The sequence below is a fragment of the Dufourea novaeangliae genome, unplaced genomic scaffold, assembly GCF_001272555.1.
Source record: "Dufourea novaeangliae isolate 0120121106 unplaced genomic scaffold, ASM127255v1 scaffold90, whole genome shotgun sequence".
In the NCBI taxonomy this organism is placed as follows: Eukaryota; Metazoa; Arthropoda; class Insecta; order Hymenoptera; family Halictidae; genus Dufourea; species Dufourea novaeangliae.
This window is the reverse complement of record NW_015373969.1, coordinates 429,110-456,477: the sequence shown is the minus strand read 5'-3', so window position 1 is coordinate 456,477 and position 27,368 is coordinate 429,110. Positions and strand designations below refer to the sequence as shown.

The following is a 27,368-nucleotide window of genomic DNA, read 5'->3' as shown; positions in this document are numbered from 1 at the left end:
CGACTTCAAGATGCGGCCCTTTTCTTCCCATTCTTCTACCCTTACCCTCCCCCCTTGGACTTCAACGCACGCGCAAGAAAGGCCGCGCGAGTCTCGAAATTTTATCAATTTCCTGTAGTATCCGAAGAATTTGTTACCGTTGTCGTGGAGATTCTCCTCGAGTTATTGTAAATTTGATCCTTTGGCGCGCTAACAGGATCGAATACCTTTCTCTAATATTACTTATTCTATTCTAGACTATGCAGATCTGTGGCGCTGGACCGTACGATCAACACCTGATGCTTGGCGAACACGAGCTCACCGATCACAGCCAAAGTCTCGCGGCGCTCGGTATATTTCCTGGGGCGCTTCTCACCTTAAAGGTAAGAATTTTTTCTCTTTTCTTTTTCTTTCGATACAGTTTTTATTGAAAGTGACACTGAACTGATGAAATACCACTTCGATTTATTTGACATGTAGGGATAAAACGTCGGCTGTATACTCTTCTGTTTCTGCTATCTGGTTCCTTTATTCGTGAAATTTTTCACAATTAAAGGCAATTGCTCCGGTAACGGTCACAATGGCCCGACTAATAAGACGCAGGAGCAGAGGTTCTCTCCGTCGTTATTCGTGGCATCGCATTCCAAGCGCAGAAGAATTCGAGCAAGACCCTCAGGATCGTCCTGAAAGGGTTACAGGAAGATCCCTCGAACGTGTTTCGGTCGTAAGAAAACAACGGGTAGAGGAAGCCGCTCGTCGTCGACGCTTCCTGCTTTCAGTTTCCACGCGATTTGTCGTCGTTCGTCGAACAGAGAAAGAACGACTCTCGCGGGCCTTTAATTCACCAACGAGTATTCGTACGAATTGATCTTACAGGCAGAATCGAACCAATTCTAATGGCTTTTTCCTTTCTTTTTCCCTGTTCGATAGTTGATCGCTGTTAAATCACGATTAGGAAGAATTAAAATGAATACGATCGAAATTGTTACTTTTTAACCAACGAAAAGAGCATCGCTAATTCGTCGATTGATTTTTGCTTGGCTGTCGTTTATACGTTCATGCGGTTGACCAGTAGTTGGAAATCAATTATCGCTGTTGAAACGGATCGGTAGACCGGTGATTACCTGAAAAATCCGGCAAAGATACGGATCGCAGGCGAGTTTCCAGCGTGGTTCGAAGGAATAGAGAGGTATACACGAGGGGCGTGCCCCGACAACTGTCGATAAATAGTTCGCTACGTAAACGTATACGGGAGCCGGGCATAACTCGTGGATTAGTCAGCCGCATTCGATACGGACAAACCGAGATCGATTTCTGCTTCTTTTTGGTTTTTTTTCCACCGCGGACGCGACTTTTTCTCGATCATACGGTCGTCGATCACCTTACGACCTTTGGACATCCTGTTCTCTATCATTATCGTAGAAATTCTAGCCAAAGAAGCATTCGAGATGCATAATATTTTAATAGTTTATTCTTTATTGACATTCGACACCCTGGTGAAGCTGGCTGCAATGCTTGCGAAACGTTGGGAAAATAATGCCACCAGGCTTACACCCGAAAGCCTCGAATATCTGAATGTTTGTCATGTTTATTAATCTATGTAGTACAAATAGATATACGTTCATCGTCGGTAGTTCCAGTGTTAAAGTTTTATACGTTCCGTGCCACAAGTACGCGTTCGGTGGTACACGCGGCCTGAATGGAAAGTTTAACGCGTACCATCGGTGGTACATGTGGCACGGTATGTGTGAATGTCGAACTGTCATTTTGAAACAAGACCAACAGTCTCTATTAACAGAAGACACACATTTTCGGTAATTTAAAATTTGGAGAACGAAATAAAGAGTGTCTGCCTACGTATAGCCTTTTTCACTTTGTCACGGAACCTGTTAAATGTGTGAAATTACTTAAAATCTATTCCGAAATTTTTCCGAAAATTTTCTCCCTTTCCTCGTCCAACTAGAAATCCTCTCGATCGCGTCCCCCCATGATAGGCGAGTTAATCGTTGTCAGAACGATACGTTTGTCGCGCAGCGCGCTAGGGGCAGCGGACAGTGACAAACAGGTGCAATTTAGATTTAAGATCTAGCCACCGTTTCCCTTAAGCCCGAGACAATGGATAAGTAACGTCGGCAATGGTCCAAGATAACGTGCAAGACCGCCGATCTCGTCTTGGGATTAGCTCGAGAACGTCGCCTCCCGAGATTAGAAGTGTTAATTGGCCTCTCGCTACAATAAGACTAGCCTTCCACGGTGGGATTCAGCTCCAACCCCCTCGAAGATCTTCTTTATCCAACGAATAGGCTGATAACAATTCCTTCGATGCTCCAAATTATCTTACTACCTTCTAGTGGAAACTAAAAAAATAACAAACGACATCCAATTTGCTTTCCTGTTATCATTATGTATTATCCATTATCCTATGGAATGGATTTGCACCGCAGAAATTCGTCGACGCTCCCCTTGATGCCCTAAGAGAAGCAAGCAGTGGGAGGGGGACAGTGTGTGGACGCCATATGCGATCGCCATTCGCGATTCAGCCGACTGCATATCTGGCAGTTCGCGCGGGCCACGAGGATCGAAGATTCAGCCAAAAATTCAGCGGACGTGCCCAGTTTTTGCCGGGTCAGAAGCTGTCGTCGTCGCCGCCGCTCATTCCTCCGTGTTCACAGTCCACTGATTTTATGAAAGCAATCTCTGTCTCTCTCTTGGAACTATAGCCGTCCTAGGCTAGGCGATTCGAGAGTCAAACCCGTTAAACACCAGAGTGATCGCGACAGAGAATAGAGATAGAGCAATATGCCTTCCTTCACCGGACTGGTTCGTTCAGTCCCATCGTACCAGCTGCGAATTCTAATTGCTGGGTAGAATCATCATCATTATCGCCGTTCCCTTAGACGAGAGTTTGTCCAGCTCGACAACGATGACTGCTGGAGCGTTGAACTTTCCCGTTCCTCGGTGACTCCAGCGCGTTTAATGTTGGCAAAACGACATTCGTATCGACACTTCGCGACCGGACATCCTGGTCCGTTCGACGAGGGTAATCAAGTTTTACGTTCACTTTACGAAGGAATTACGCCCGTTGAATTGGTTAATTAACTGCCGATATTCATCAGTCAATGTATAAGAGGATATATCCTGGCTTCTTGGTCCTTCTCTCTCTCCCTCCCTCTGTGGTTTTTCTTCATTCCGTTCTGAGACTGTAAAACCGGTAGCCCATCTCTCTCTCGTTGTACAGTTTTAAATTACTCATCCCAGAGGGGGGATATCCCCGCTCTGTTGCTATTCATTAATCCATTCCACGGACCATCGGGCAAAGCACCGTGACGCGTGGTTTTCGCGGCGGAAAGAATTCCAAAAACCCCATCCGATTCTTGCTCGCATTCTCTCTATCTCTCGGCCACTAGCCGCCACCGTTGCATCGGGTTCTTCCAATCGGGTCGATTTCATGGCGCCAAACGAAAAACCACGCGTCCCCTCCCTTCGGTGGCTAAGGTCTAAATTTAAACCCGTGAAATAAATAATACGCGTACTTCTTTCGAGAGATCGCGTCTATGCGAGCCGATCTTCTGAACGGTCCGCTGGCTTTGCGGTCGCAACACTCTCTTGGAACTTCTTTCCGCCTGTCCCTCCTCTCGATCCCGACGAGAATTTCGACGGTGTGTCTCCCTAGCACCCATCCGGCTAGATCGTCTACTAGTCTACGCTATCCTCGATCCAGGCAGAGTGTTACGCGACTAGGCGGAATTTCACGGTGTGATATCGGTTCTTGGTTTTTCTCCGGGCCTTGCACAGTCCAGGGAGCAGCGTGCTCTAATCTCGTGATAAAACTTTGATCGAGTCGTTGCAGCCCCAAGGAATTCAGGTTAATTTGTACCGGTAATGATCGATTGGTTTCTTCGTTGCATCACGGATGTTTCTTGCGTCGTCTCGAAGAAGTTCATTTTTCTGGCGATCTTTATTACGGGGCTTTGTGGAAACGTGTATTTAGAGAAGAATAATAGCTCGATTATCGGTTAATATTCTACTAATATTCCACTAATCAGTCAAGTTCTACAGGACTATATAAAGAATTACAAAAATTTGCAAAAGTATTTACAAGAATATACAGAAAGTTACGAGAGTGTATACTGACAGATAATTTTGACTTGCTTGGTAGTTCCAGTATCAATCGCGATGCAAGTGGAGATGTGTAAATATCAGAATTTACATAAATCTACGATGAACCTGAATGTCTGTAGGTAAAACTTCGTATACTGCAGCTTTAGCTGTGATTCTTTCTCGGAAAATGGATTAATTGTCCGTCGGCGAGGGACAATAATAATCTCTGTGCTTAACTAAAGTTTTATACGATTATACGCGCGCCCGTTCCCGTTTTACGACGGAAGGATTTCGCGAAACAATCTCGCGAGCCTGGACGAGGAGTAGGAGCTTCTTTGCCACAGGGAATATTGGTCCACGGTTTATCCGCATAACTGCGAACAATTATCCGTCGGTTACGGATTTTTCAGCGGCGGTTACGGCGGCGATAGCGGGCAACAGCCGTTAAAAGCATGCTAGACGCTCCTTAAAAGGATTTATCACTATCGTTACATCGACCACGAGGAACGATGGTCCATGCTCCGAACTCTCGACACTGCCACTGAAATAATTACAGTCATCGAACGGGACATTTGCGAACCTTTTGTTCTTTTTTTCTTTCTTTCCCGTTCCACGGACTCGACGGAGACTTTTCTTGGTCGGATTTAGCTACTACAGGAATCAGTCACTCCGGCGATGAAACACATGTACGATCTCCTTGAAGCGTAAACGGCCTATAAATTTACTTGACTTTTATTCGGTAATCTTTCCTTCGTGTGGAGATCTCAGTTTACTTAAGCAGGGTGTAAATTATTCGAAGTAGTAGAGTAAATTGAATTGCAGAAGGAAAAGAGGGAAATGTTAGTTCGAAGAACGAAGGCAATTAATGTATGAGTGTGTAACGTTCGAAAAATTCAAAGTGATCTTCTTATCCAAAAGGATTTAGCTAGCAGCCTAACTACTGGAATAGTTCCCAAGCGTATTGTGTATTGAACGATCAACGGACGGTAGCGAGACTGAGGCGGCTACTGGTTCGGAATCCTGAAACATACAATCACTGGGATGACTTGCCTGGCGGAATCGGCCACGGAACGTCTTTCAGTACATTAAACACCGTCCCGTCATCGTTCGTGCAATGATTGAAGGTCACGATAATCCAAAGTCGACGCATCTGCATCTTGACACTATCCCGATCTTGGATCTCCTGATCGATTCTAGCTTCCATTTTCTGATACATGAAACATACACCTTTCTAATTTGAAATATTGAAATATCAGACAATGTAAATATTGACGTGCATTTATAAAACACCATATATACTCGTCGTCTGTACAGAAAAACGGTTAAACAGATCCCAAAATCAGCAAACTGATGTCTCTCCCTCCAACGTCCAGAGGGTGATTAACCAATTAGCGGCGCAATTGTCGCGGTCCTCGCGAAAACGTATTAAATTAATCGAGCAGGAATAACAAGAGGAGGGCAACAACAGAGTTGCTTACAAAGTCGGTTGCCCCGGCTCGTTTCCTCCTTCCACTCATTTTTCCCCGATTTTTTTGCAATTCCTCCTCACTGTGCGCCCTCTCTTCATGGCTGATCGACCGGAGTCTTTAGAGTCGGTCGGTCGAGTCTCGAACGGGCGGCAGCCGTTCTTTCCCTTCCCCTCCACTCTCTCTTCCTCTCTCTCGGCCGTCTAGCCCGGTTTCCTCTCTTCACGGACATTTCTCTCTCCTTTACGCGTCGTTTCGCCCTCGTGCATCGTTCTCCGTTCGACTCGCGCAGGATTCCTCAGTTTGTCCTCGCCCCGATCTTTCTTCCTCTTTGGTCTCTTCTCTAGCTCGTCTAATTCCGTTGCTTTCCTCCTCCCGCTCGATCCCTTGCCTCCTCTCTTCTCGGTCCTCTTCGATCCTTTCTTTTTTCATTTCATTCCATCGGGTGATCGATCGCGAATTTGATCGTCGCTCCTGGTCCTGCGAAACTTCGTGGAAACCTGGAGGAATTCTAGTTCAGCTCCAAGGGACATCATTTCGGTTTCTGCAAAATTTCGTGGAACGTCCTTCAGTTTCTCTTCTTACAAATTACAGGCAGCATCGTTCGGTTTATTTTCTTGCAAATTATTCATTTGATTCGTAATTAATGTCTTCCCTCGAGGGAGTTCGTTATGTATAGTTATGCTGTCGCTTCTTTTCGTTCTTGATCTTCGTTGCTTCAGAAAGAAAGTCTTCCATGCTCGCGCCCTTCCCCTCCCCTGTTTGTCCTTTTGTCGTCGGAGATTCCACAGCAGTCTCGACCCTGCGCGCCAACAGAAAATTGGAAACATTCGATAGAGCCCCCTCCTTTATGCCCGCGGATCCCCGAAGACACGGCAAAAAGTGTCTCTCTGACTGCAAAATAATCGAGACCCTACGGTGGATCGATCCGTTCGATCGATCGTTCCGCCGATGCTCTACGTTCGAGATCCGTACAGCTGGATTTAATGTCGTGAGTGTCGCTCCGCCGGCGGAACTGAATTTATTTGATGGAGACACGGACCTTGTCCCGATCCCTTGATTCGTTTCCATAATCGATCCTACAAATGAAATTAATCTCGAACTCTAGTTCTCATAAGACTATAGATTCCACGGAACATTTGCCACCGGAAAAAGAGATAAACCTGTAGCAGAATCTAATCTAAGGGTAAATTAATAAGATCCTTATGTATAAGCACTGAAATTTCAAAGTCTATTAATAGGCTACCGGTCAGTAAAGTATTAATTTAACAACTTGCAGAGCTGCAAAATCAAAAATAATGATTTTCTGACATGGAACAAACTAACCCTGACTGAGTCAAAGTTATCGCAACGTGCAGTATCGAAACCCTAACAGTTGAGAAAATCACCAATGATTCTTGTCGATCTTGGAATTACTCTCGAAGCCATAGGGTCTGTTCAAAAAAATTCTATTGGTTGCTTCTCGAGTATGTATACCTCGACGGTCCAGAAGACGCAGCGTTTAACTTGAAAACGACCGTAATAAAATCGCATAATAAAATTCTATTTGCTCCCCTCCCCATTAATCACGTAATTGCAGCCCGTTGCGTCCGGTTACCACGGACGGTACGGCCTTTCCATCCTTCGCCGTTTCATTGTCGGCCGTGGATTCCGTGAAACCAATGTTGATGGAGGAGGGGGAGGAGGAGGGGGACGTGTACTTTTCGTGTTAAGACAATGAAGCTCGAATCGTGCAAATTTGTTAATATCCACCGCGACGCCCGTAACCGTCGACGATTAATTAACCGGCCATTAGAGGACTGGGGGTCCCCTTCTGTTTTCGTTTCGACGGGCCCCAGCGAAATGGGGTCCACGTAAAGAAAGAGAGAGAGAGAGGGGGGGGTCTTGTGGGACGCGCAAGAATTCCACGAACGAAATTCCGCGTGGTTTCTCTCCAGAGCGTCTTCCTCCGTCCCGGGGATCTCTCATTCTTTTGGCCCGCGGCTTGCCGCGTAAAGCCCAAGAACAGGTCTTGTGGGATGTATACGAGCAATAACGAAAACGATAAGCAGCCACGTTTCAGAATCAATAAATGCACTATAAAAAAAGCTACAGAGCCCACTTCGATCTCTCTCCGAGCATTTTTGTAATTTTCTGAGACGGAAACCGTCCCCCCCCCCCTCGTCTACGATGGAGAGTTTAACGAATGGAAAATGATTGGGTTATCTTCGATGAATCCATCTTGCACCCACCATGAGATATTTTCGTGAACGTTACGTCAGCATCAACTACTCGGAGCTCGTTTTTCGCTTATACTGTGTCAACTTAATTATCATTATCATTATTGTATGTGTTCACTTACGGGAGTAAAGTAACCATATCGGTAAAAAGCTTGCAAGAGAAATGTTTTCTCGCTTACCGTTAACAAAATTGTCCGAAGTAAATATATAAGAAGTGCAAATAAAACGGCAATAACGACAGAAAGAACGCCGATAATAAAAATTCAGTCCTGTTAATTATACAGAGTAACCTCCGGGAACGACCGGTCCGCGGGCAGCTAAAAGTCGTCCTAATTACCGTGACATTAATCCGCCATTAATTATACACAGTGATTCCCCATCAGCGGCGGTGGTGGCGAGGAGGCCTAAAATCGTACTAATTACACCGGCCGTGAAAATCGAGCCACTATTAATTGCCCACTTTCTGTTACCGCTATATATTGGACATTGTAGTCTTGGGGTCCAAGGGAAGGGGGGATATGCTTGCGTTCTCTCTCTCTCTCTCTCTCTCTCTCTCTCTCTCTCTTTTGCTCGTCGGAAGACCGGTAGCCGGAGATCAGTAGCCGGAACACTGTAATTATTATCCTTAATTGTCGAGCCTTTCGTGGATAAGATCGAAGAAAGGGTTCTCTCCCCTTCCATCCCCCCACCTGAAGGAGAAAGGGGTCCTTCGAGGCCGATCGCGCGTCCTGTCTGACACGACCGCGTTCCTCTTTCTGACCGGCCAATCAGCGACGCCCGGTTCCTTGACTCCTTTGGATCCTCTCAGAAATAAATCAATTAAGCCAAGATGCAGGCTTAAAAGGCATCGTCATCATCATCGGCGAGCTCGCTGAAAATAATCGTGATAGAGGCGGACTTACGAGGGATAGAGAAGGACAGCCGGGATATTCCTCTTTTCCCTTCACTCGAAAGGCGTCAATGTAACCAGCCGAGCGGGATAGGTGATATCGGGCTCGGCCATCGGTTTTAGACGTCGAAAAACTCGCGAACGTGATGATTCTGTGGCCCCTCGATGCCTCTCGATAATGTTGCGTTCCGTACGCGGGGGTGGAGACCTTTTAGCCGCGATAGACGAGGATGACCTTAAGGAAGATTTTAATGATAAAAATGATATTCTCGAGAGACGTGTACTAGTTGCTTGTACAGCAACGAAGTTCAACGAATCCTACAAGCTTAAAGACTGACTCGATTGTAATGATTTCACTGTAGAATCGTTGTCATTATTATCACGCAAAGGGTCTTTGTTCATTCTGTCACCTTGCCTGAAGAAGAGGATCAAGCCTTCGAAGAATAGAACATAAAGGAAAGGAAGAGCAAAGTAGAGTTTTTAATCTTTGGATCTTTAAACAACAAAGTATAAGAAATTTTACGAAATTCAATCATGTAATTCAACGGGTAAATCATTGTCTCGAGGAAAGTTCTCTAGCTCGTTTTTACCAGAATATAGAATCCTATCCAAGATAAAGGGATGTCTGTCGAAATATTTGTCCAGTACGGTGGATAAAAGAACGAATCAGAATGGGTTCACTGGACCGTGAAAATGTCGCGTGAAAGATCGACGAACCCGGTCGAAATCGTTCGACTTTCCACACGGTTTTTTAACCGTAGGCTCGCGCACGATTAGGCATATCTGAACGCGTGCTACCGCGTTTGCATTTCACGCGTTTTCGGTTTGGCCGTGTCTGGCCGCGCGCGCACACGATTTTCTTGCGTCGATCCGCGACGACGAGAAAGCGTGGCTCCCGAGGAGGGGACGACGAGCAAGAAAGTGTGACTCGAAAGACGTGGAGGTATCGTGGAGGTATCGAAGAAACCGAGATTAGTAGACGTGCGCCGTCTCGCGCCTCGTGTCGTAAGAAAAGGGAGCTTTCGATCGGGCACAGGTATGCCTGACCATCGGTCACGTACCTTTTGGTTAACCGTGATGATATATATATGTATGTATTTCATCGTTGATCACGCGAAATACACTTCTGTCATAGACGATGAGGGAGTTATATATCTCCAGAGTGTATTAAGTCACATTTTTCAAAGTTTAAAGAAAAGCACATCAAAGGTGCAAAAACATTGTAACTCTGGAACTGTTCGATAAGAATTCAACGAGAAACACTTGACTTAAAATCCCGCGACTGTGTGGTCCAGATATGTATGTATTATTTTCGTAGTTGGCGAAAGCTAGAAAAGTGGTCCCAACGGCTAAGTAACGTGAAAAAGGGAACAGAATGAAAGAAGAAGAATGGCCCCCGGAAAAGGCCAAATGACGAAACTAATATTCCCTCCCTGCGATTCCGCGCGATGGCGTGACCACGAGAGAGGGTGTGGAGGCGCCCTTCCCCCCTTCGAAATTCGGCTCACCATGAATTTTTCGATCGGCCAATTCCCAGCTGCGGCCAATATGAGATTCGTCCCCGGCATACGAGATCCTCTTTTTTTCTTTTTCCGGCTGCGGCCGCCCCTGGCCCCAGTTGTCTGTTTTTTTCTTTCTTTCTGTGTGTGCCGGGACGCTCGTCGTTTCGGTCACTCGCGATTCTCGGCCTCTAGCCCGGCCTAAGTTAATATTAATGGGGATATTTATGGGCGCGGGTCAACGCTTGGTCACCGCCAGAGCGCCACTGATAAAAGGAAATCTGAAAATGCCATGATTTATGGGGCTACGCGATCTACCCTCCACCGCGGCCCCCGCCGAACGATCCCTCGGAACGCTGAATAAGTTATGGAAAGGGAGCTGTATTCTTATTTTGATACCCCCTCCCTACACGTGTTTTGGTCCCGGGGATCCACGGTAGAATTTCGGAAACTGGGCGAGAATCACGCGTGAAATCGACGCGTGTTCTCCTGGTGAACGTCGATTATACGGCGATTTCCTTCCTTCGGGCGATACGTGTCTAGAGAGGGGATGAAATGGAGGGATGATTGTGTGGTTGGTGGAAAGTAGTTTAGAGGGTGAAGAAACTAGTGTGGAAAAACGATGTTTGCAGAAGAAAGATACTGGAGGAAATATTTGAGAACTGAAATCTTTGGATGCTTGTTATCCCTTTAACCTCCAAATTCTGTCGCTGGCCAATATCTAACTTTTGGCAGGAAGGATCCGTAGTTTTACCGATGTTAAGTCTACTTCTTCTCTACTTTTCAAGTATTCTCTCTTAGTACAATCTAAGTATTCTCGGTTGAAACTGTAGAACTGTTTGTTGACGTCTGACCACAAACTGCACTTTTCCCCTAGATTCGGTCTCTTTCGACGAGAAATGGAATAGTTGATTTTCTTCGAAATTATAATTGCAATTCATGCAAATAATTGATTGTTCCGTGATGTATTTTAAAGTGTTTCCACCCCCTCTCAAAAATAAACGATTTTTCGGGCGAGTTGCTCTCTCATGGCGCACACGGAACCGTAAACGAGATATTTATGGCTGTGTACACGTGTTCCCACATACACTCCCGATCTATATTTGGCCGCGCTGCTAACCCTGAATTCCTGCCTCGTTTCTCGTGCACACGGGTTGCGCGGATCCGGTGCGGTATGCCAGTGTCTACAGGTTGCTCTCCCTCGAACAAGTGGTCTTGGGTGCGTGCCGATAATACCGGACACGTGGATCTCGTTAATCTCTTATAAAGATTCCACGGGAGATTTTATAGCGAGCCCCCAGTGCCCTTTTTACCTTTCTTCTAACGAGAATAACTTATGGATACTTCTAATAAGGTATATGTATACCTTGACGAACAGAGAAACCAACTTATTTTCTGTTCTTTTGTTTTGTCCAAGAAGACGTTGGAACATTGTCTTATACTCAGAGTGCAGAGAACAGCACAGTGTTTCTGTCCTGGTGGAATATTTACTTCAAAACACCCTACAATTCTTGCTTGTGTTTATTTCCACCGACAGGAACACATTCTCCGTGGTCTGGAAAATCTTATAAATAATCGTCGCGATGACTTGAAGAGCCAATTCCAACCGAAGAGAAATACAAAATCGTCTGTTCCTCTCGGTGCATCCGTTTCCCACTTGCGAAACGGGTATGCAATGTCTCGCGGGGCCAAGGATTTATGTTTTAACGAGCAACCAGGAAGAGCTGTTTCGAACCCGCGAAGAATTTACGATCCTTTTAAGAATCTCGTACGCGACAAGAGTTCTACGTCCGATATGGCTGTAAATTCTATTCCGGAGGCTAGCCACCGAAGAAAACATATTTGTTTTACAGCTAGGCCAAATTGGTACGAATTACTCAACGGACTTGGCAAAACCATTGAAATTAGAGGGGACTCATTTGGAAGCGCAACTGTTCCGCAGTATTTCTGCTTCTATTTTATCCCTGTAATTGAAATATTCAATGCCCCTTTAAGGACTGCGAGCGTACTTATTTTTAAGCCCACCGTCCATTATCTAAAATCTAGAGACTAATCAAGGTCTCTAAACACTAGCTAAAGACTTTGAAGAACTCGCATATAGGGATCAGGTAGTCAAGGGATAAAATCACTTATTGTTAAACCTAAAAAATATGACAAAAAAAAAATTATATTCTCCTAAAATATTACATGTATCGTTTCAGTCGTAATTTTCACGATGATTATTATAGTAATAATGCATGTAAGTCACAAGATAGTTTAGTAATCTAGAGTTCAAAATCATTAGAAAGGTACTTTTCACTGAACGTGCAAGAACACTTCCAGCGGTCAAACCGAGTAATCTTTCATCAACGGTGCAAACCAACCCCCTCCTGGAGTCTGTGTCGCGGACCCATAAATCTGATGGAAGGATTCACGCCTATCGGCGCTTCTCTCTGGTCCACGCACGTATACGCGTGTCGTCCTGCTCCAAAGGAAACTGTCCGGTGGTCGGTTGTGCTGTGGAGTTGGGGTGGGTATGACACCCCCTTCGCTAGGTCGAATCCTGGCCGTGGGTCCGAGCGCTCGAAGATTTGTCCCCTAATGTAGTCAGTGAGCCTCGGGGACGGCTCGACGATGGGGTTCGCAAGTAGGCGTCTAGAAAGTGAGTAATGCTCACGACAAACGCAGCCCCCGGGGGGGCTGAAGAGGGGTTGGACCCGGGAGAAGATCCCGGCAGATAGGGTGCTAAGCGACACGCTAAGACCGCTGACTATCTGCGTGTCTCCTCGGGGGTTGCTCTTCGCCCCTTCCCTCTCTATGTTTCTCTCTCCTTCCTCTTTCCGATCTATCTCTTTTTTTCCTGCTTCCTTTTTAACAATGTTTCGCATCTTCCTTTTTAGCAATGTTTATTATAGGATCTTTCCGATTTCGTTTCAGAATCGGTTGATTGTATGGTCTTCTCTCGTTGAAACTTCAGGTGATGACTTTGTCTCGCGACCACCCTCCTTTCGCGCGATCTTTTACGGTCTAGAATTTGCTAGTGTTGTTTCCCTTCCCCTGATTTCAAGGGGTGCAAAGGGCATTGAACTGTTGACGGTGGTCGGTTTATCGTCCTAAACCGCTTTATAGTGGCGTTCTTCGAGGAACAGAATTTTCTACTTTTGGCACGGTGATGATTGGTAAGTAGATGGTACACATGTCGATAGATTTTCTCTGCGTTAATATTTTAATGGAATTCGAATGGGGATTTGATCATCGAAAACGGAGCAGTATCGTTTGCGAACGCAGAACAGACTGTTATACACGTTAACGTGATAATAACAAGTTGTTTCGCGGCTCAACAGAGCCGAGAGCAGGCTCGATTACTCGGTTCGTCATCAAAGAACGCGACGGGAGCAAAAGACGACGCGCGACGAGGAGGAGGAGGAGGACGACGGTGCGTGGCATGAAGGAGGTCTTTGTGTTTTGCCGGAAGCATGGTTCGGCTCTTGATAGGCGACGTGTCGAAAGTGATTCTCGACATGCTGGTCTCTTGGTTTCCTTCGAGCTTCGCCCCGTCAACGCGTCCCATTCCACCGTGGAGTGGCTGAGAACATCTTGACCGTTTGAAAAATTCTCAGACACCTTACAGATTCACAGTAGCCATATCGTGCGACTATGTCCGTAGATTTAAAGAAACGGGGTGCATGTCTGGATTAAGAGAAGATGAACAGAAAAAAGAAACTGGAGAAATAGAAAAATGGGAAATGCTGGCGGGGTGGGAGGATGATATAGATTAGAAGCGGAGACGAAGGTTTTTGGATCATCACCGGCACCACGTAGGTGTTGTACGCGGAGTGACTGATGAGTTTTCCGCTCGATTGGATGACGACCGAGGAAGCGAGCACTCGCTCATTTTTCCGTCTCCTTCCAACTCCTTGCGACCGAGTTTGACCTAAATCTGGAAGGAAATCTGTCGCGTCCACGACTGCAGTGCGACTTTTGATGAAAGGAATCGTGAAATTTTTCATTGAAGATCAATGAGAAGTGCTGTTCAGAAGTGAAAATCAAATGTTGATGAGCTTCTACTTACAGATTTTATTAATTTCGAAAATAAAATCGTAGGGTACTGCTTTCTCCAGGCCAGAACAAAGCGACTGTTGTGTTTTACTTCCTCTCAATTACGGATCAGAGGATCCCACTGTGTTCTTGCTTGACACCCGGTAGAACCACGAGAAGTTATAAAGACGTTCGCGACGGTGAGCCGGAGACAGAAAACCGTGGCCCTTCTTTGAAAATAATTTGAATAATTACCGGCCCAAGTTTTTCATCGGGGATGCTAAACAGCTGTTGCCTACGCTCCTTTTCTCGGGGATCTCTTCCGCGAGACGAGAGACAATGCACAGGGGTTCTTAATTTTCTTAAAAGACCACCGTGGATCTCGTCGTGCTTGCCCCTTCCTCCGCCTCCAAGCGATTAAAATGACAATGCGAATCCGTTTTTATCGGGCGAGCTAGGATTATGATGGCTCAGTGTATCGTCTACGCTTTTTGGAAGATGATGACTGTTCTTGCGCGTGATTTAAAAGTTTACATAGAATATTTCTAATATCGAATGCGAAGATTATTTCTAGAGGGAAGTGAGAGGGGAGTTGGGCACACTTTTATCCGCAGTATCTAAGATTGTCATCCTGACATTTAACCCTGTTGTTCTCTTTGGTCAGTGTGCCTCGAAATAAAGTCTACTTCTTGTGCATTTTGAAATGATTTTATTCGACGGGATAGATACTTGAAGAATAAGTAAGGAGAACAATAGCACAGAGATCAGACTCTCAGTTCCTGTTTATCGATTCGGAATCGTCTCAAGCCTGATCGAAGAAAGAGAATTCTTCAAGTTTTCGCGTCAACGTTTCATTTAATCGTTGGAATTCAAGGATCACCACAATCCTAATATCCCAGGACACGTCGCCCACCCGGTGGCGCACGTACGACTTCTATTAACGACACAGGGCGCCCCCTCCCCCCTTTTCGCAAAACACACGACAAGACGGGGGCTGACTCGACGGCGCAGCCCCGAGTAATAATTCGTCGGCCGAATTAGCGCCATAAGTTTGCCGCCGCGACAGCCACGGGGACAATATTAATCTACTTTGAATTTATACACCGTGCGGTCTTCCGCCGCGTAACTTCCTTCGTATTAAGTCCTCCGCGATCTTTTCGCTCTCTTCTACCCCCGAAACTTTCCTCCCGAATCACTGGCACGCTGATCCGAATTCCGTTAGATCCATTCTAGTCATATCCTTTCCAAGTCACAATAATGTTTTCAGTGGAATAGTATTTACCATGTTTCGAGCGTTTTAATGGAACGATCCGTGGTGGGGATTAATTTAATTTTCGAATGACTCTGTCAGGGGATGAGGAGCCACCAGGTTTATTTAGTCTCCGCGGCGCGTATTAAGACGCGGTCAGAGGGGTGAGAGAGATTCACCCCTTTGGCGTAGACAGATAAATAACTCAAGACAGCCCGGGAATAACTTAAGATACACACGACGAGAACATGGAGATCTCGAGGACGTGTTGCGGTTTGCACAGTGTGAGTCTGCCTTGGATCGTCTCTATTCTTAATTCCAGGTAATCAATTAATCTTCCAACGGTAAGGTTCGGGTCGTAACCGACCCAAGTTGTAATTTCTCTTGTCCTGTCCCTACTCTATTTCTTATTATTTTTTTATTCTTCTCGTTTTAAATACAAATACAATTAGTATTCCTTTGTCCAATTGTCTAAAACTTGGTACAGTGAAATGGTTAATAAACTTTACTGAGGATTTTATTCTCTGTTGAACCTTATAAGAACTGCATGTTATATAAATAAAGAAAAATAAAAGTTTATAAGATAGCAAAAATGGGCTCGGGTCGAATTCGACTCTATCTTACCAAGTACGACCTTAAAACCCACCTTACCATTCGAGGGTTAATATTAATAACAGAATCCCTCGGGTCCTCCAGGATGGATGACGGTAGAATCTTCCTCCTCGCTGATAAGGTGTCGAATAAACTCCACCATCGTGCCCCTTGAAAAAGAAACCATGCGAGGCCTGTGTGCCCTTAAACGCCGTTCGACGCCTCAGCATGCATTATGCACCGGCGTTGCACCACTTACAGAAGAGGGACGCCGCCGCCGCGCATCCTCGCGTTTCACCGCGCGTCGGAACAGGCCTTGCGCGCGCGGGGAGAAGAAAAAAGTTTATGTTAAGCCGAGCACCGCGAGTCTTTGCTTCGCTCTCGGGGATTAAGACATTCCCGGGCTAATAATTTTCATCTTCCGCCCAGGAGATATTTTGTCCGTTCCACTGCACATTTCTCTTTCCTCTCAGTGGACCCCTCCAAGATCATCTTTATCGTTTCGAATATGATGAAAAGTGAAAACTACCTTTGATACCATATCCCGATATCCTAGTTTGAAGATAGACCTGTTTATTTCTAGGAATTTGCGATGTTTGGACGGATTCGTGGATTTTCCTACGGTCAATAGGTGTCAGACGAGAGAACCACCGTGCCCCAAGGTGCGCGCCTCGAAACCCGGCTCTACAATTATGAGCCATACCACGTCGGGGCGAGCCTCGTAACGAACTCACTATATTGCCCGGCATTTCAAAACCTGGGCCGCGCGTAGACGATCTTTACCTTGCCTTACCCGGCCCCTTCCTCGTCTCTGTCTCTCTCTTTCTCTCTTTCTCTCTTCGCTTGGAAACGGAGCCCGTTGTTAGGCCTGTGAGAATAATGTTTCGGAGACGAAAGAAAGAAACTTCAGGGAACTCACGGTGCATTCCCGATGCTGGGTGACCTCGATCGTTGGACTTGTCTTCTGCGAACGAGATTTTAACCCCTTGGCGCAAGTTCAACGGAGACAGAGAGCCAGAGGCCTTCTGTGGTGGTTTTCATTGGTTTGTTGGAATATTGTAGTTAAAATTCTCTTTCTCACGGTGTTGAAAACATCAAGAATAATGTGGGTCTGTCGGAGCTAATGCGTAAAGGGACGGAGAATAATTTGAAATCGTGTAATAATTTTAAATTCAATGAAAACCAACCAAGAGTACGATGGAAACCACGCGATTGTTTCGCTCAAGGAAAAGAACGTACGGCGGTGAATCTCTGGGATTCCTTCGTCTCGAAAATAAATCATATCGCAGCGTATAAGCTAGCAGGAAACAGCGGCCAGATGTGGCTCGGTACGCCGAGAGACATGTGTGTCCAGGCCATCGGATGACACTCTCTATATTTAGTTCTGTGGGAAAAAGGGGTCCCCACAAACATAATTACACCTACGCGAAACTCCGGCTCAGAAATCGTTTCGTGTCTCGATCTGAACGTGATCCACGATCTTTCCCCGATTGTCTTACCCACGAACTTCGTAGATCCTGACGTTTCTTCGTTTACTCGTGCATCGAATATAATTAAGTATTCATCGATAAAAATTCGTACCCCTGTTGTTATTTACACCAGTGTTTTTTTTTTTATCTCGTCAGTTTAATCTCTTTCTTTTTGTCGGTGCGTCCAAGTGTCCACGGTTTTTGTGGATCTGCTTCTCCGACCGCCACGATCAAGGATCATTAAAGGGGGTGGTACAAAGTAAATCTGTATCATCTTTGGTTTTTACGTGCATTATTTAATTCCGTCTGAATCACAGCGTGTCGTTTTCTTGCGTGAAACGTCGGTTTTTCATCTATTTTTCTCATGTACGAGGGGAACGAGTTATCGTTGGAAGAAAAAGGTGACGTCTTATGGGAGGGATGAAGGGTTAATTGACCAAAGTATCGTAGCTGCGAGGAAAATAAACAATTTCTGCTATTGTGAACATTTGGTGATACGATAGGAAGGGGGACGAAGCGAGTGAATCGAGAGATCCACGTGGCTCTCGGTTCCATGTGGAACGATTCGGGATCCCACGTGTGATCCACGGAGACGCGTGGGAAGACGGGTCTACAGACGTGTCGGCAGCTGTTCACACGTGTCCTTTATGTGCACAGCTAAATAGCCACCCCTTTTCTTCTTTTTCGATAACGATTTGAACGATGAAATTTCGTGTATTGCGCGAGCCTCTGTGTATTAATTCATGCTTTTTTTTTATTATACCTAGATATAACACTGTTGATTTATTCGTGAAATATCAGAGCATATATCTGAAGCGAATGTTTTTCTGTTTCCAGATCGACACACCGATAGAAAACGAAGCGGACGTCGCAGCGGACGCGAACAACCCTGAGTCCACCTCCCCGGAAAAGGGTTTCAAGGGTGAGCGAAAGATCCTTCAAAATTATACGCTAACTGGCTCCTAGTAATTAGCATGCAACCAATCCCTTTACACGTTTTCCAATTTCTGCCTTCGCTTTGCTTCAATCCACCTGTATAATTTCACGTGCATCTTTCCACAGCAGATTCTATTCAAAATTCGCTCTATTCCCATCCTTAAACATTAGGAGGGAATAAAACGAATGCAGACCAGTCGGATATCTGCATAGTATAGAAAAAACAATTACTGTCTGTACTTTTTATTGGTTGAATCCTGTAAGTGAGCTTCTGAAACTTACCTTGTCCTTACCAGTCACATTAATCCTTTGACTGTGAGATGTGCTGTACCGAGCAAAATTTACTAAGCGTATACATACGCCTTTTGTGTATATTTAATGGATGTGTGCGATCGTATACATGTATACGACTTTCATCGTAAAAGGGTGAATTATATTTTCAATGCTTTTATTTTTGAATTATTTCGTCATTACAGCAAATCAGCGGTGTATCAGAAATCAAATCAATTATGTAAATTAATAGTCCTCCAAGTGTTGACGCATCCTAAAAAGATGTTCGTTCGAAGTAAAACCATCCGTTGGCCGGAAGACAGAAGTCGCCGGTCGCGAATCGGAAGTCGTGAGAATCAAGTGTCTGCCAGAGTAGGGCTCCGAATTAAGTCGATCGCGTTCAGACGCTCGCGCCGATCTCCGACGAAACCAATCCACTTAACTCCCAACCCCCCGCGAATACCCCTCCTCGCTCCCCCGTCAAGGAAAGGAAGGTCGTCGAGGTTTTGTTCTCGAACAAAAATCTGACAAATATGCCGCGATTTGCCGAAGAATAGAGGCGAAGTGCACACCCGCCCATCATCCCGCTTCCCCTTTTCCTCCACCTCCCTCTGACGTTCCGAAGATCCTTGTCCCTCGCAGAGCAACCCCCATCCACCCCTCCATTCCTCTGTCCGCCAGCTTTCTCCGTGGCCGGAGAGGGTGGGCGAGCAAAGGGTGACTCTTAAATTACTTAGACCGAACAAAACGTAACAAATGACGGCGAATCGGGCCACTTATGCGATATTGGCCCATCACCGGCACCCACGTATATTGATACGTCGCATTAGGGCTGCCAGACCCACCCCATACGGACGTCTTTCTCGCCGTTCCCAGTGACTTTCCTCGAGAAACGGAGAATCGGTGGCAGTTTCTGGATTTTCGATAGATTCTTAGGATTCCCTGCTACCGAGAGAGTGTACAAGGTGACTTGTCATGTGTAAGCAATTTGCATTCACTTTTTGTCACCCTGTATTAATCTTTCCTGTTTGGATTATTATTGTGTTTGTTGTTCAGGTTTTCATCCAATACAAGTTTTAGTACTTTTAATCATTTTTACCTTTAAATAGGATATCGCGAGCCTATCGAGTTAGTTGAAACTCTTGCAAAGTTCCAGCAGAATAGGCTCGAGGCATTACCGTTCAAGGATTAAACTTTCATTATTCTTGATCACGGTGATGCATGTACAATTTCGAGTCGCGAAAAGAAGAATTCTTACTTCGTCGAGCGAAAGTATTTCCGGTGAACACGCCGAGAGTTTCTCACGGGGTTGGAAGCCCGTCATCCCTTACCAACTGCTCTCTCACTCTCTTTCCGGACTTGGCTTTCGGTTATTAATGGTTTTCGCGAAACTCGGTTCATTAAGGAGCTCACGGAAACTCCGCGGGCACATTCATGAGGAGGCCACCGCCCCTACCACGGGGGCGAACGTGTCAGAAACGGTGGTCGGATGCTGGAAATTAGTAACGTATATTATTTCCAAAAGTCCTGCGTTGCAGCTTCCTCGACCATTTCAAGTACTTCTAATTCTTAAAATTCCTGTACAATTAATACGACTTCGACACTCGACAGAATTCTTGTACAATAAATAAAACAATTAAGAAGCGTGGAGAGAAAGGGAGATCTCGAAGGATAATAATTATTCTTGATCTCGTTTGCGAATCTCGACTCGGCCTTTCGAACCGCGGCGCCCTATCAATTTTCCCTCCCCGTCCCTTTAGGTGCTTTTTTGCCAGCCGCTAGAATTACACGCGCTATTATCGCAAAAAGCCACGGGGCAGATAAGAAGCGGGATCCGCGCACGAGCAATCCACCGCTCGCGGAAAGTAAGAGATGAAGACATTATCGTGATCGTTGGCCGCGCGTTTAAGACTCGCAAGAACGCAAAGAAGACGTGGAGAGGAAGGAGGAAGGGAGAGAGGATGAGAGAGAGAGAAAGAGAGAGAGCGCGAAAGGGAGGAGGATGCACCTGTCTACCGGTGCGCTAACAAGGAACGTCACCTGAACCGCATGGAATCGAAATATCCCTGGAAAAATATCGTTCCTCGATCCATTACGCTTTAACGACGAGGTTTCTTCGGTTTCCTAGGGGTATGAAATAGACGTCAATTATTCTATTGATCGAGTACTTTTGTCCCTGGAAATTTATAGAGGTTAAAATACTTCAAGTCGATTGAATTTCAACCCCGTCTTCTATTTATACTTTTAATCCACTTGCAAAAGATATTGATTTCAGTGTAATAGGGTTCCACGCGTCTCACCTGGACAGTTAAATAGACGCTGTTCCGCGGAGAATTCAATCGTTCGTTCAGTTTTTAGATCCTTCCGCCGCAGTTAGGTTTGCCATACAGATTACGTCTGAAGTTCACGGGACGAATCTCCTTCGAGAGCCTTTTTCCTCGGTTCTCTCCGCCGTCTTCGCGGCATTCTAGGCCAAAGGGGATAATGCAATAATAAGTATAAGTTAGGAAGAAAGAGGGGCCCTCTCGGTCAAGAGGGAGAAGGGGATCCAGTGCTCCTCGCAATCTTCGGCTGCCGGCTGATTATTATGTCGTTCCGAACCGGGCCCCGAGCATTTTCACGAGCCGTGGCTGAATGGCTTCGTTGTGTTTTCTCGCGGAGTCACTTGTTCTTGGTGTTCTTGTTCGGTGGAATGAAACACGCTTGGAACAATAGTGTTCAGAGCTGAACCCTTGAATACAAGCGAAATACTTCTATAACACTTTCATTTAAATTAATTCAATTTTATCCTTCTTGCTTACCGAAGGTGATTATCATTGATTGCTCGTAACAACTATTCTTCGTTTGTTTAGATCGAATCAGGCATCATTGGAAATTCATTAGTAACTTTTTAAAATAGTGGGTTGTTCGAGAAGTTCGTAGCATTTCAAGCACTGTTTTTTCATTACCATTTCACCAGACAGGAAAAAATCGTTTGATCTGGTCAAGAGATACTGTTCTCCAGATGTGGATTAAATATATTTGCTGTACAAGTTATTCTTAAATTAATCGAAAAATGGAAAGAAACTGTAAAAAGTAGAATAGTAAATAAGAGTAGGTAGTGATATAAATTGAAGAATGTAAATACGACCATAACATGCAATATCGAAAATTGGAATAATGAATGTTAGAGTATTAGAAGAGGTAAATTGGCCGATATCATGGGTTCCGGTAACGAGGGGGTTAAAGCCCAACCGGGGCACCGGAAGTGTAGAAACCAAGAACGAGGAAGGATAGCAACGAAATTGATGTGAACGCCTTAGCCCGAGGGCGGCTCCAACCCCCCTCCGTCCCGTTCCCGTACGCGAGCTTTTGTCTCTGCTTTCGTTTCAGCTGACTATGACAAATAATTGCCGAAGCTTAACATAAGCCAGAGGCGGTATACTTAGCTAATAGCAAAAAAGAAGGGGGAAAATAGAGGGAAGTTTCACGGTGTGTATACGTCCTCCGACACAGAATCGTAGAGGAAATCTCCGGTTCCGGGTCTTCGGCATCCTTCTGCATCTGGATGTGTTCTCCGTAAAAAGTGATATTCTCGGGAAAAATTTGCAATTTTTTTGGCTGAACACACCGGTGCAAGGAGAATGCATAACCCTTCTATGTTCAAGTTATCGTGGAATGCAATTTTTACGGCTTTCGTGCGTTGTGTTTTCCTTTGGCAGATCATCCGTTGGTTTGGATGACTATTGTCGAGGCGAATCATGGGAGAAAAGTTTAATAATATTCAGGAGAATTAAAAATAACCCATTTCTTTTGAATATTCTACAGGCTACACGTTCACTTACTTTGTACATCCACTTCTTCCTCCATAACGTATTTAAAATCTGCCTCCCAAAGTCCAATTGCAATTCGATCTTTATACAGCAGACGAAAGTAAAAAACTTATGAGACGTTTATAGCATGGAAATTTTTCACAGCTACCTACTTCATTCTTTTTTTCCTTCGGTCGTCGAACGTCGTTCTTTTTCCCGTCGTTCAAAAATCGCCGAGCAAAACCGGAGAGCTCCGATCACGGACTTTCCTTTTTTCCTTCGCGTCTCGCGAAAAAGGATTCCGCGGTCGTGGAACAAAAGAACGGCACCGAGGATAGAATGGAGCCCCCGGTCATTTCCTGCTGGCCGGAAAAACATTTCGGAAAAGTCAGTCGAGCGCGAAGCGCGCATTTCATTCGATTCCATGGCTACCGGACTGGATCCACATAACACGAGACACGCGTCGTGAAAGGATAGACCCTTCATAAAACAATGAAAGAAGTAAACTTGGAACGTTTCTTGAAGGGAGGAGGAGGAGGAGTCTCTTTTGGTCAAGAGAGAAACTACTGGTGGAAGATTTTTGTTTTGGCCGGGAGCTATCTGTGTTCGTGACTAGTTTTTTTACCAGTGAAGTTAGTCGACTATTCTTTCGGTTGGATTCTTTGAATGGGAAAACAATAACGAGGGTTTTGCTATTTTATTTGGAAGATAAAGCTGGTGCGTGTAAAGAGTTTTGGTAGAAAGGAGAAATACAATAGATTGGTGAATAATTGGAAAGTAGATATGCTGCACTTGTTCTTTCGTACACTTTGTTTTGCATACTGTTTCCATTGCTTAGAATTTGATTGACCTAACTTTAAATCTTACTGTTCTGTCATCACTTCTAGGACAATCATTTTATTATCTCGCATGACCATTCATTATTCCACCTATCCACACAGTTGTCCTCTAGCCTTTTCTTTCCTGCAGACTGTAGTTCGATTCACCTCGTCCATCCAGTTGAGAGTAAGAGAATCAATTGTTTAATCAGACGGTACGTTTAATAATAATTTACTTGTTCCAGGAACGGAATTAGTACCGAGCTGATCTGCATCATCGAGGATCAGGGGCTAGCCAATTGCTTTGTTGATTAACGAGATACCACGCCCACACAGCATAAAACGTCATCGAGGAATCAATCGGGGAAGAGAGTGTAATCTGTTTTTTTTTCTGATTTTCAAACAATTATCATTATTATTTTCCGCACAGATGGGAGTCTGAGAGAGCTGTGAGCAGAACACGGTGACAGAATGAACCCAAAGACAATTCGATATTTCTTGTATAATCGTCGGATCCTTTAAGGATTTTACGAATCGGTGCGCGTGAGGTGTATGCGAGAGAGGTTTTTTCGTCAGCGTGAGAACAGTTGGAAGTGAATTTCGAAGAGAGACAGTTGCGAAAATGACCAACGAACGAGTTTAGAAATTACAGAATAAAACAAAACGATGCCTTATCGTAAGGGTCTAGTTTTATCGAGAGTGAAATCAATCGAGACAATAATTTCTAACGTCGGTTTACAATCTTTTTTACCGTCTCTGCGCAGGGACAACGAAACTATTGTTAAATCGTTCGATGCTCGAAGACACGTATAATACATACATTCGCGGACGTTCGGAATCGCAACGGATGTTGGAACATTTTCGCGAGCCAAAGTCTGCTTTTATACTCTCACTCGCGAGTCACGCGTACGTACAGACATCCGTTTCTGTCTCCGACAAAGGTGCTGATTAGGATTACGATTTTATCAGTTTTGAGAGACTTTATTCGAAGCGAAACGATCGGCGAGCGCGTTAAAATACACACGTTCACGCTTGTAGGACACGCGTGCTCGTGGCACAGGGTGCCAACGCGCGAGGAACTCAAGCATCGGCGATTTTATAGTTTATCATTGTACGTCATCGCAGTGAAAAAGAGAGAAAGAGAGGGAGAGAGAGAGAGAGAGAGAGTGCAAGGGAATGAGAGCTTTTACGCACTTAATCAACAATTGTACGACTGCCTTTAGCGTGTTTTCCGTTCCGAGATAGTTGCACGGAACGACGTGTCACTGTTATCGCGTAGAAAATGGTTACAGGTGTGTTGAGAGAGGATCTAGGAATCGTAGGAGTAATACACTGTTCGTAAATAGATACTTGAAAATAAAAGGCACAGTAGTACTGATCACGCACAATATGCCCCCTGTCAATGAACGATCCTTCATTTTCAGCTATTCTCGACAAAAAGAAACTGATGTCATTGAGTCTTCCAATTTCAGGTAAACATAACATATTATTGGAATTGTTTAATAATTTGTCGATGTTGGCATTCGAGTAGAATAATTATCGGTGATTTTTCGAGGGATTATTTGGGGACTGTTTATAGAGCACGAAGTTGTTCAGCAAATAGCCGCAAAGGAACACGCTGCGCGTTCTGTCAAGATTAAGTCTCGCATGCGGGTCCTTCGTAATACGAATTAGGGAAAAAGTTTGATTGCCGTGGCATTTGTAAGGATTAGACGAAAAATCAGTGAAAAGAAGGGGGGGGGGTTTAACCACGGGAAATCTGGAGCGCCCTAATAATAATCCTTCGCGACTTTGCCAGTTTTTCAGCCAGGAAACCTCTTCGAAACATTTTCAACCGTGCATAAAACTGCGAAAACAGTAAGAAAGGAATAAATAATGGAAGCTTCTTGAATCTGATTTTCGAAAATAATAGTCGTTAATTAATTAACGTGTCCTAGGTTAGGCCCAGCTGAAATCTATCCCGAGGATTTACAGGAAAGTTTAATTACGCGGTGGCAAAGTTTTAATGCAGTTAGGGCCCATTGAGCTGCCGGCAAGATTGTTTTACAAAGTAAATGAGGCTATGATGACTCGGGGCTTCAGGACCACCTAGAAACCAGCTCAGAGAGAGAGAGATAGGTGCTTCCACGTTGCCTTCAAACTCCTCGACAACTAATTAACGCGCGACCGTACACACACGGACACCACCACCGCGCTCCGTTTCTCCCTCGATCGTATTCCGAATCCATCGGAAAAAGCGTGATTCCCTTCGATGGAAACTTCGATTCTTGAATCGTAGACGACGAAAAAAATAACAGAGAATTCTAGTCTCCTGTGAAAAGGGAATTCTGAACTTTCTTCTCACCTTTCCGCAAAATCACCGATTCAGATAGCTCCTCCTCGACTCATCGCCAAAGTGGAAAGGGGGCGGTATACGGTCCGCCACGTCCAGCAAAAAACATCCTTGCGAGTTCCGCTGGAAAGAAAACAGAAACTCCTGACGGAGAAAGGAGTCCTGGAGAAAAAAGGTGGGGGATGCAAGATCGAAGACGAAAGAAAACTGAGAGAAAGGGGTAGTTTCTTGGGGGATGAAGTGTTGACCAGCCCCCCACGACCTTGAAGATCCTCTCAGTGATCCCCGAAGCCCAAGGTCTGTGGTGGCGATCTATCGCTAGAGTATCCAACGAAAAGATGACGATCCATCCACGTATACTTTCCACTACGCGAGGTCTTCCCTATACGATCTTTGAACATCGTTTCGCGATCTTCTGGAGCGCTGTTTCTTGTCACGGTGACAAAACTATCCCCGGGGCGGCAGACAATGGGGAGAAACCGGGCGAGTCAAACGCAAAGCTGAGATGACAAATGAAAGGAGATCTCTCTCTCTAGTCGCGAAGGGAGGCGTGCCTCTGAGACTGTTTCATTTGTAGCGCGGATATATCGCGGACTCTCTGGTTCTGTCTCTGTCGTGTTCAGGAGTTTCTCGAGATTGTCTTCGTCGGACACCCTCTTTTCTATTAAAACGGGACCCCTGATGCGTCGGATCTGGATATCGGACGTGTGCATCAATTTTCAGAAACGAAGACAATTACAGTATCTATGAGCGTTCAAAAGCTTCTCGGCATTGAACATTAAATATTTCATAATCCAATGGCCATATGCGGCCGAAACAAATATCATTGACTTCAGAATTCCAAGCTCTATCGCTGTGCGAAACCTCATTAAAAAGTCAACGTTACGCCTGGGGACCTTTCCTTGTCCGTGCCAAGAAGCCTTCGAACACTTATAGATGATTTACTGTATTCTCGATTCTAGAGATTAAAATTCCAGAAAAAGACACTACAATTCGGAGAGGACAGGAAAAAGAGGAGAGTAATAATAATCCGTGGATTACAAGGTTCGATGAATAAAAAGGAAAACGGTCGAGCCAACAAAAATATACAACAATCGAGTTTCCTCGGACCACGAGCAAACATTCCGGAGTAGTTGGCCATAAACGGGGGGCTGACTTCGACCGGGCAACGAACATGTTAATTAGCGGTAATTAAAGCGCGCTCGGCTCCGCGGCGGCTGCTATCCACCGTGGATCGGACGCTTCTGTTGTTTCCTCCTTCGACGTGGTTTACCTGTTACCTGGAATCTCCTGCGCTTCCTTCGTAGACGCGTCGTGCTCCTTCCGCGGGGACCACGGCGGGGGAATAATTAATTCACCCTGGATGGTTCGTGGATAATTAATATTAATGATAATCGTACGTGTGTCTTTGATACGCACGCGTGGAATCCCCTGTTCACCGTCTAATCATATTAATTCACTGTTCAAGATTTCTTTTTGTATCATTACAAACTGCGTTCCGTTTGCTCTGGAAATCGAGGTTCGACCAAAGAGTAGAAATACAACATGAGGTGACACTCGGAGCGGTACCTTTGATATTACTTGCCTTGTCGCGTTAAATTGGTTGTACAGAAAAGTGGAATAGTTGAAATGACTAAACTCAATGTGTCCCTTTACTTCAGCTTAACCTCTAATAATTTCTGTATATATTTAATTCTGTATATTATCAATAATGGTTTCCTAAATATTGATATGAACCTTAT

At 45.1% G+C, this 27,368-nt stretch overlaps 1 protein-coding gene across 1 annotated transcript in view; it reads left to right on the top strand.

Moving 5' to 3' along the window:
* LOC107186803 (ubiquitin carboxyl-terminal hydrolase 48-like) overlaps positions 1 to 23,602 on the top strand; it is a 55,773-nt gene extending 32,171 nt beyond the window's left edge. The window contains exons 16-18 of the mRNA XM_015574743.1: positions 237 to 362; positions 18,317 to 18,401; positions 23,540 to 23,602. Of these exons, the coding sequence (XP_015430229.1) occupies positions 237 to 362; positions 18,317 to 18,401; positions 23,540 to 23,562 (234 nt within the window). The 3' untranslated portion in view covers positions 23,563 to 23,602. The remainder of the gene's footprint in view (positions 1 to 236; positions 363 to 18,316; positions 18,402 to 23,539) is intronic.
* The last annotated feature ends 3,766 nt before the right edge of the window (positions 23,603 to 27,368 follow it).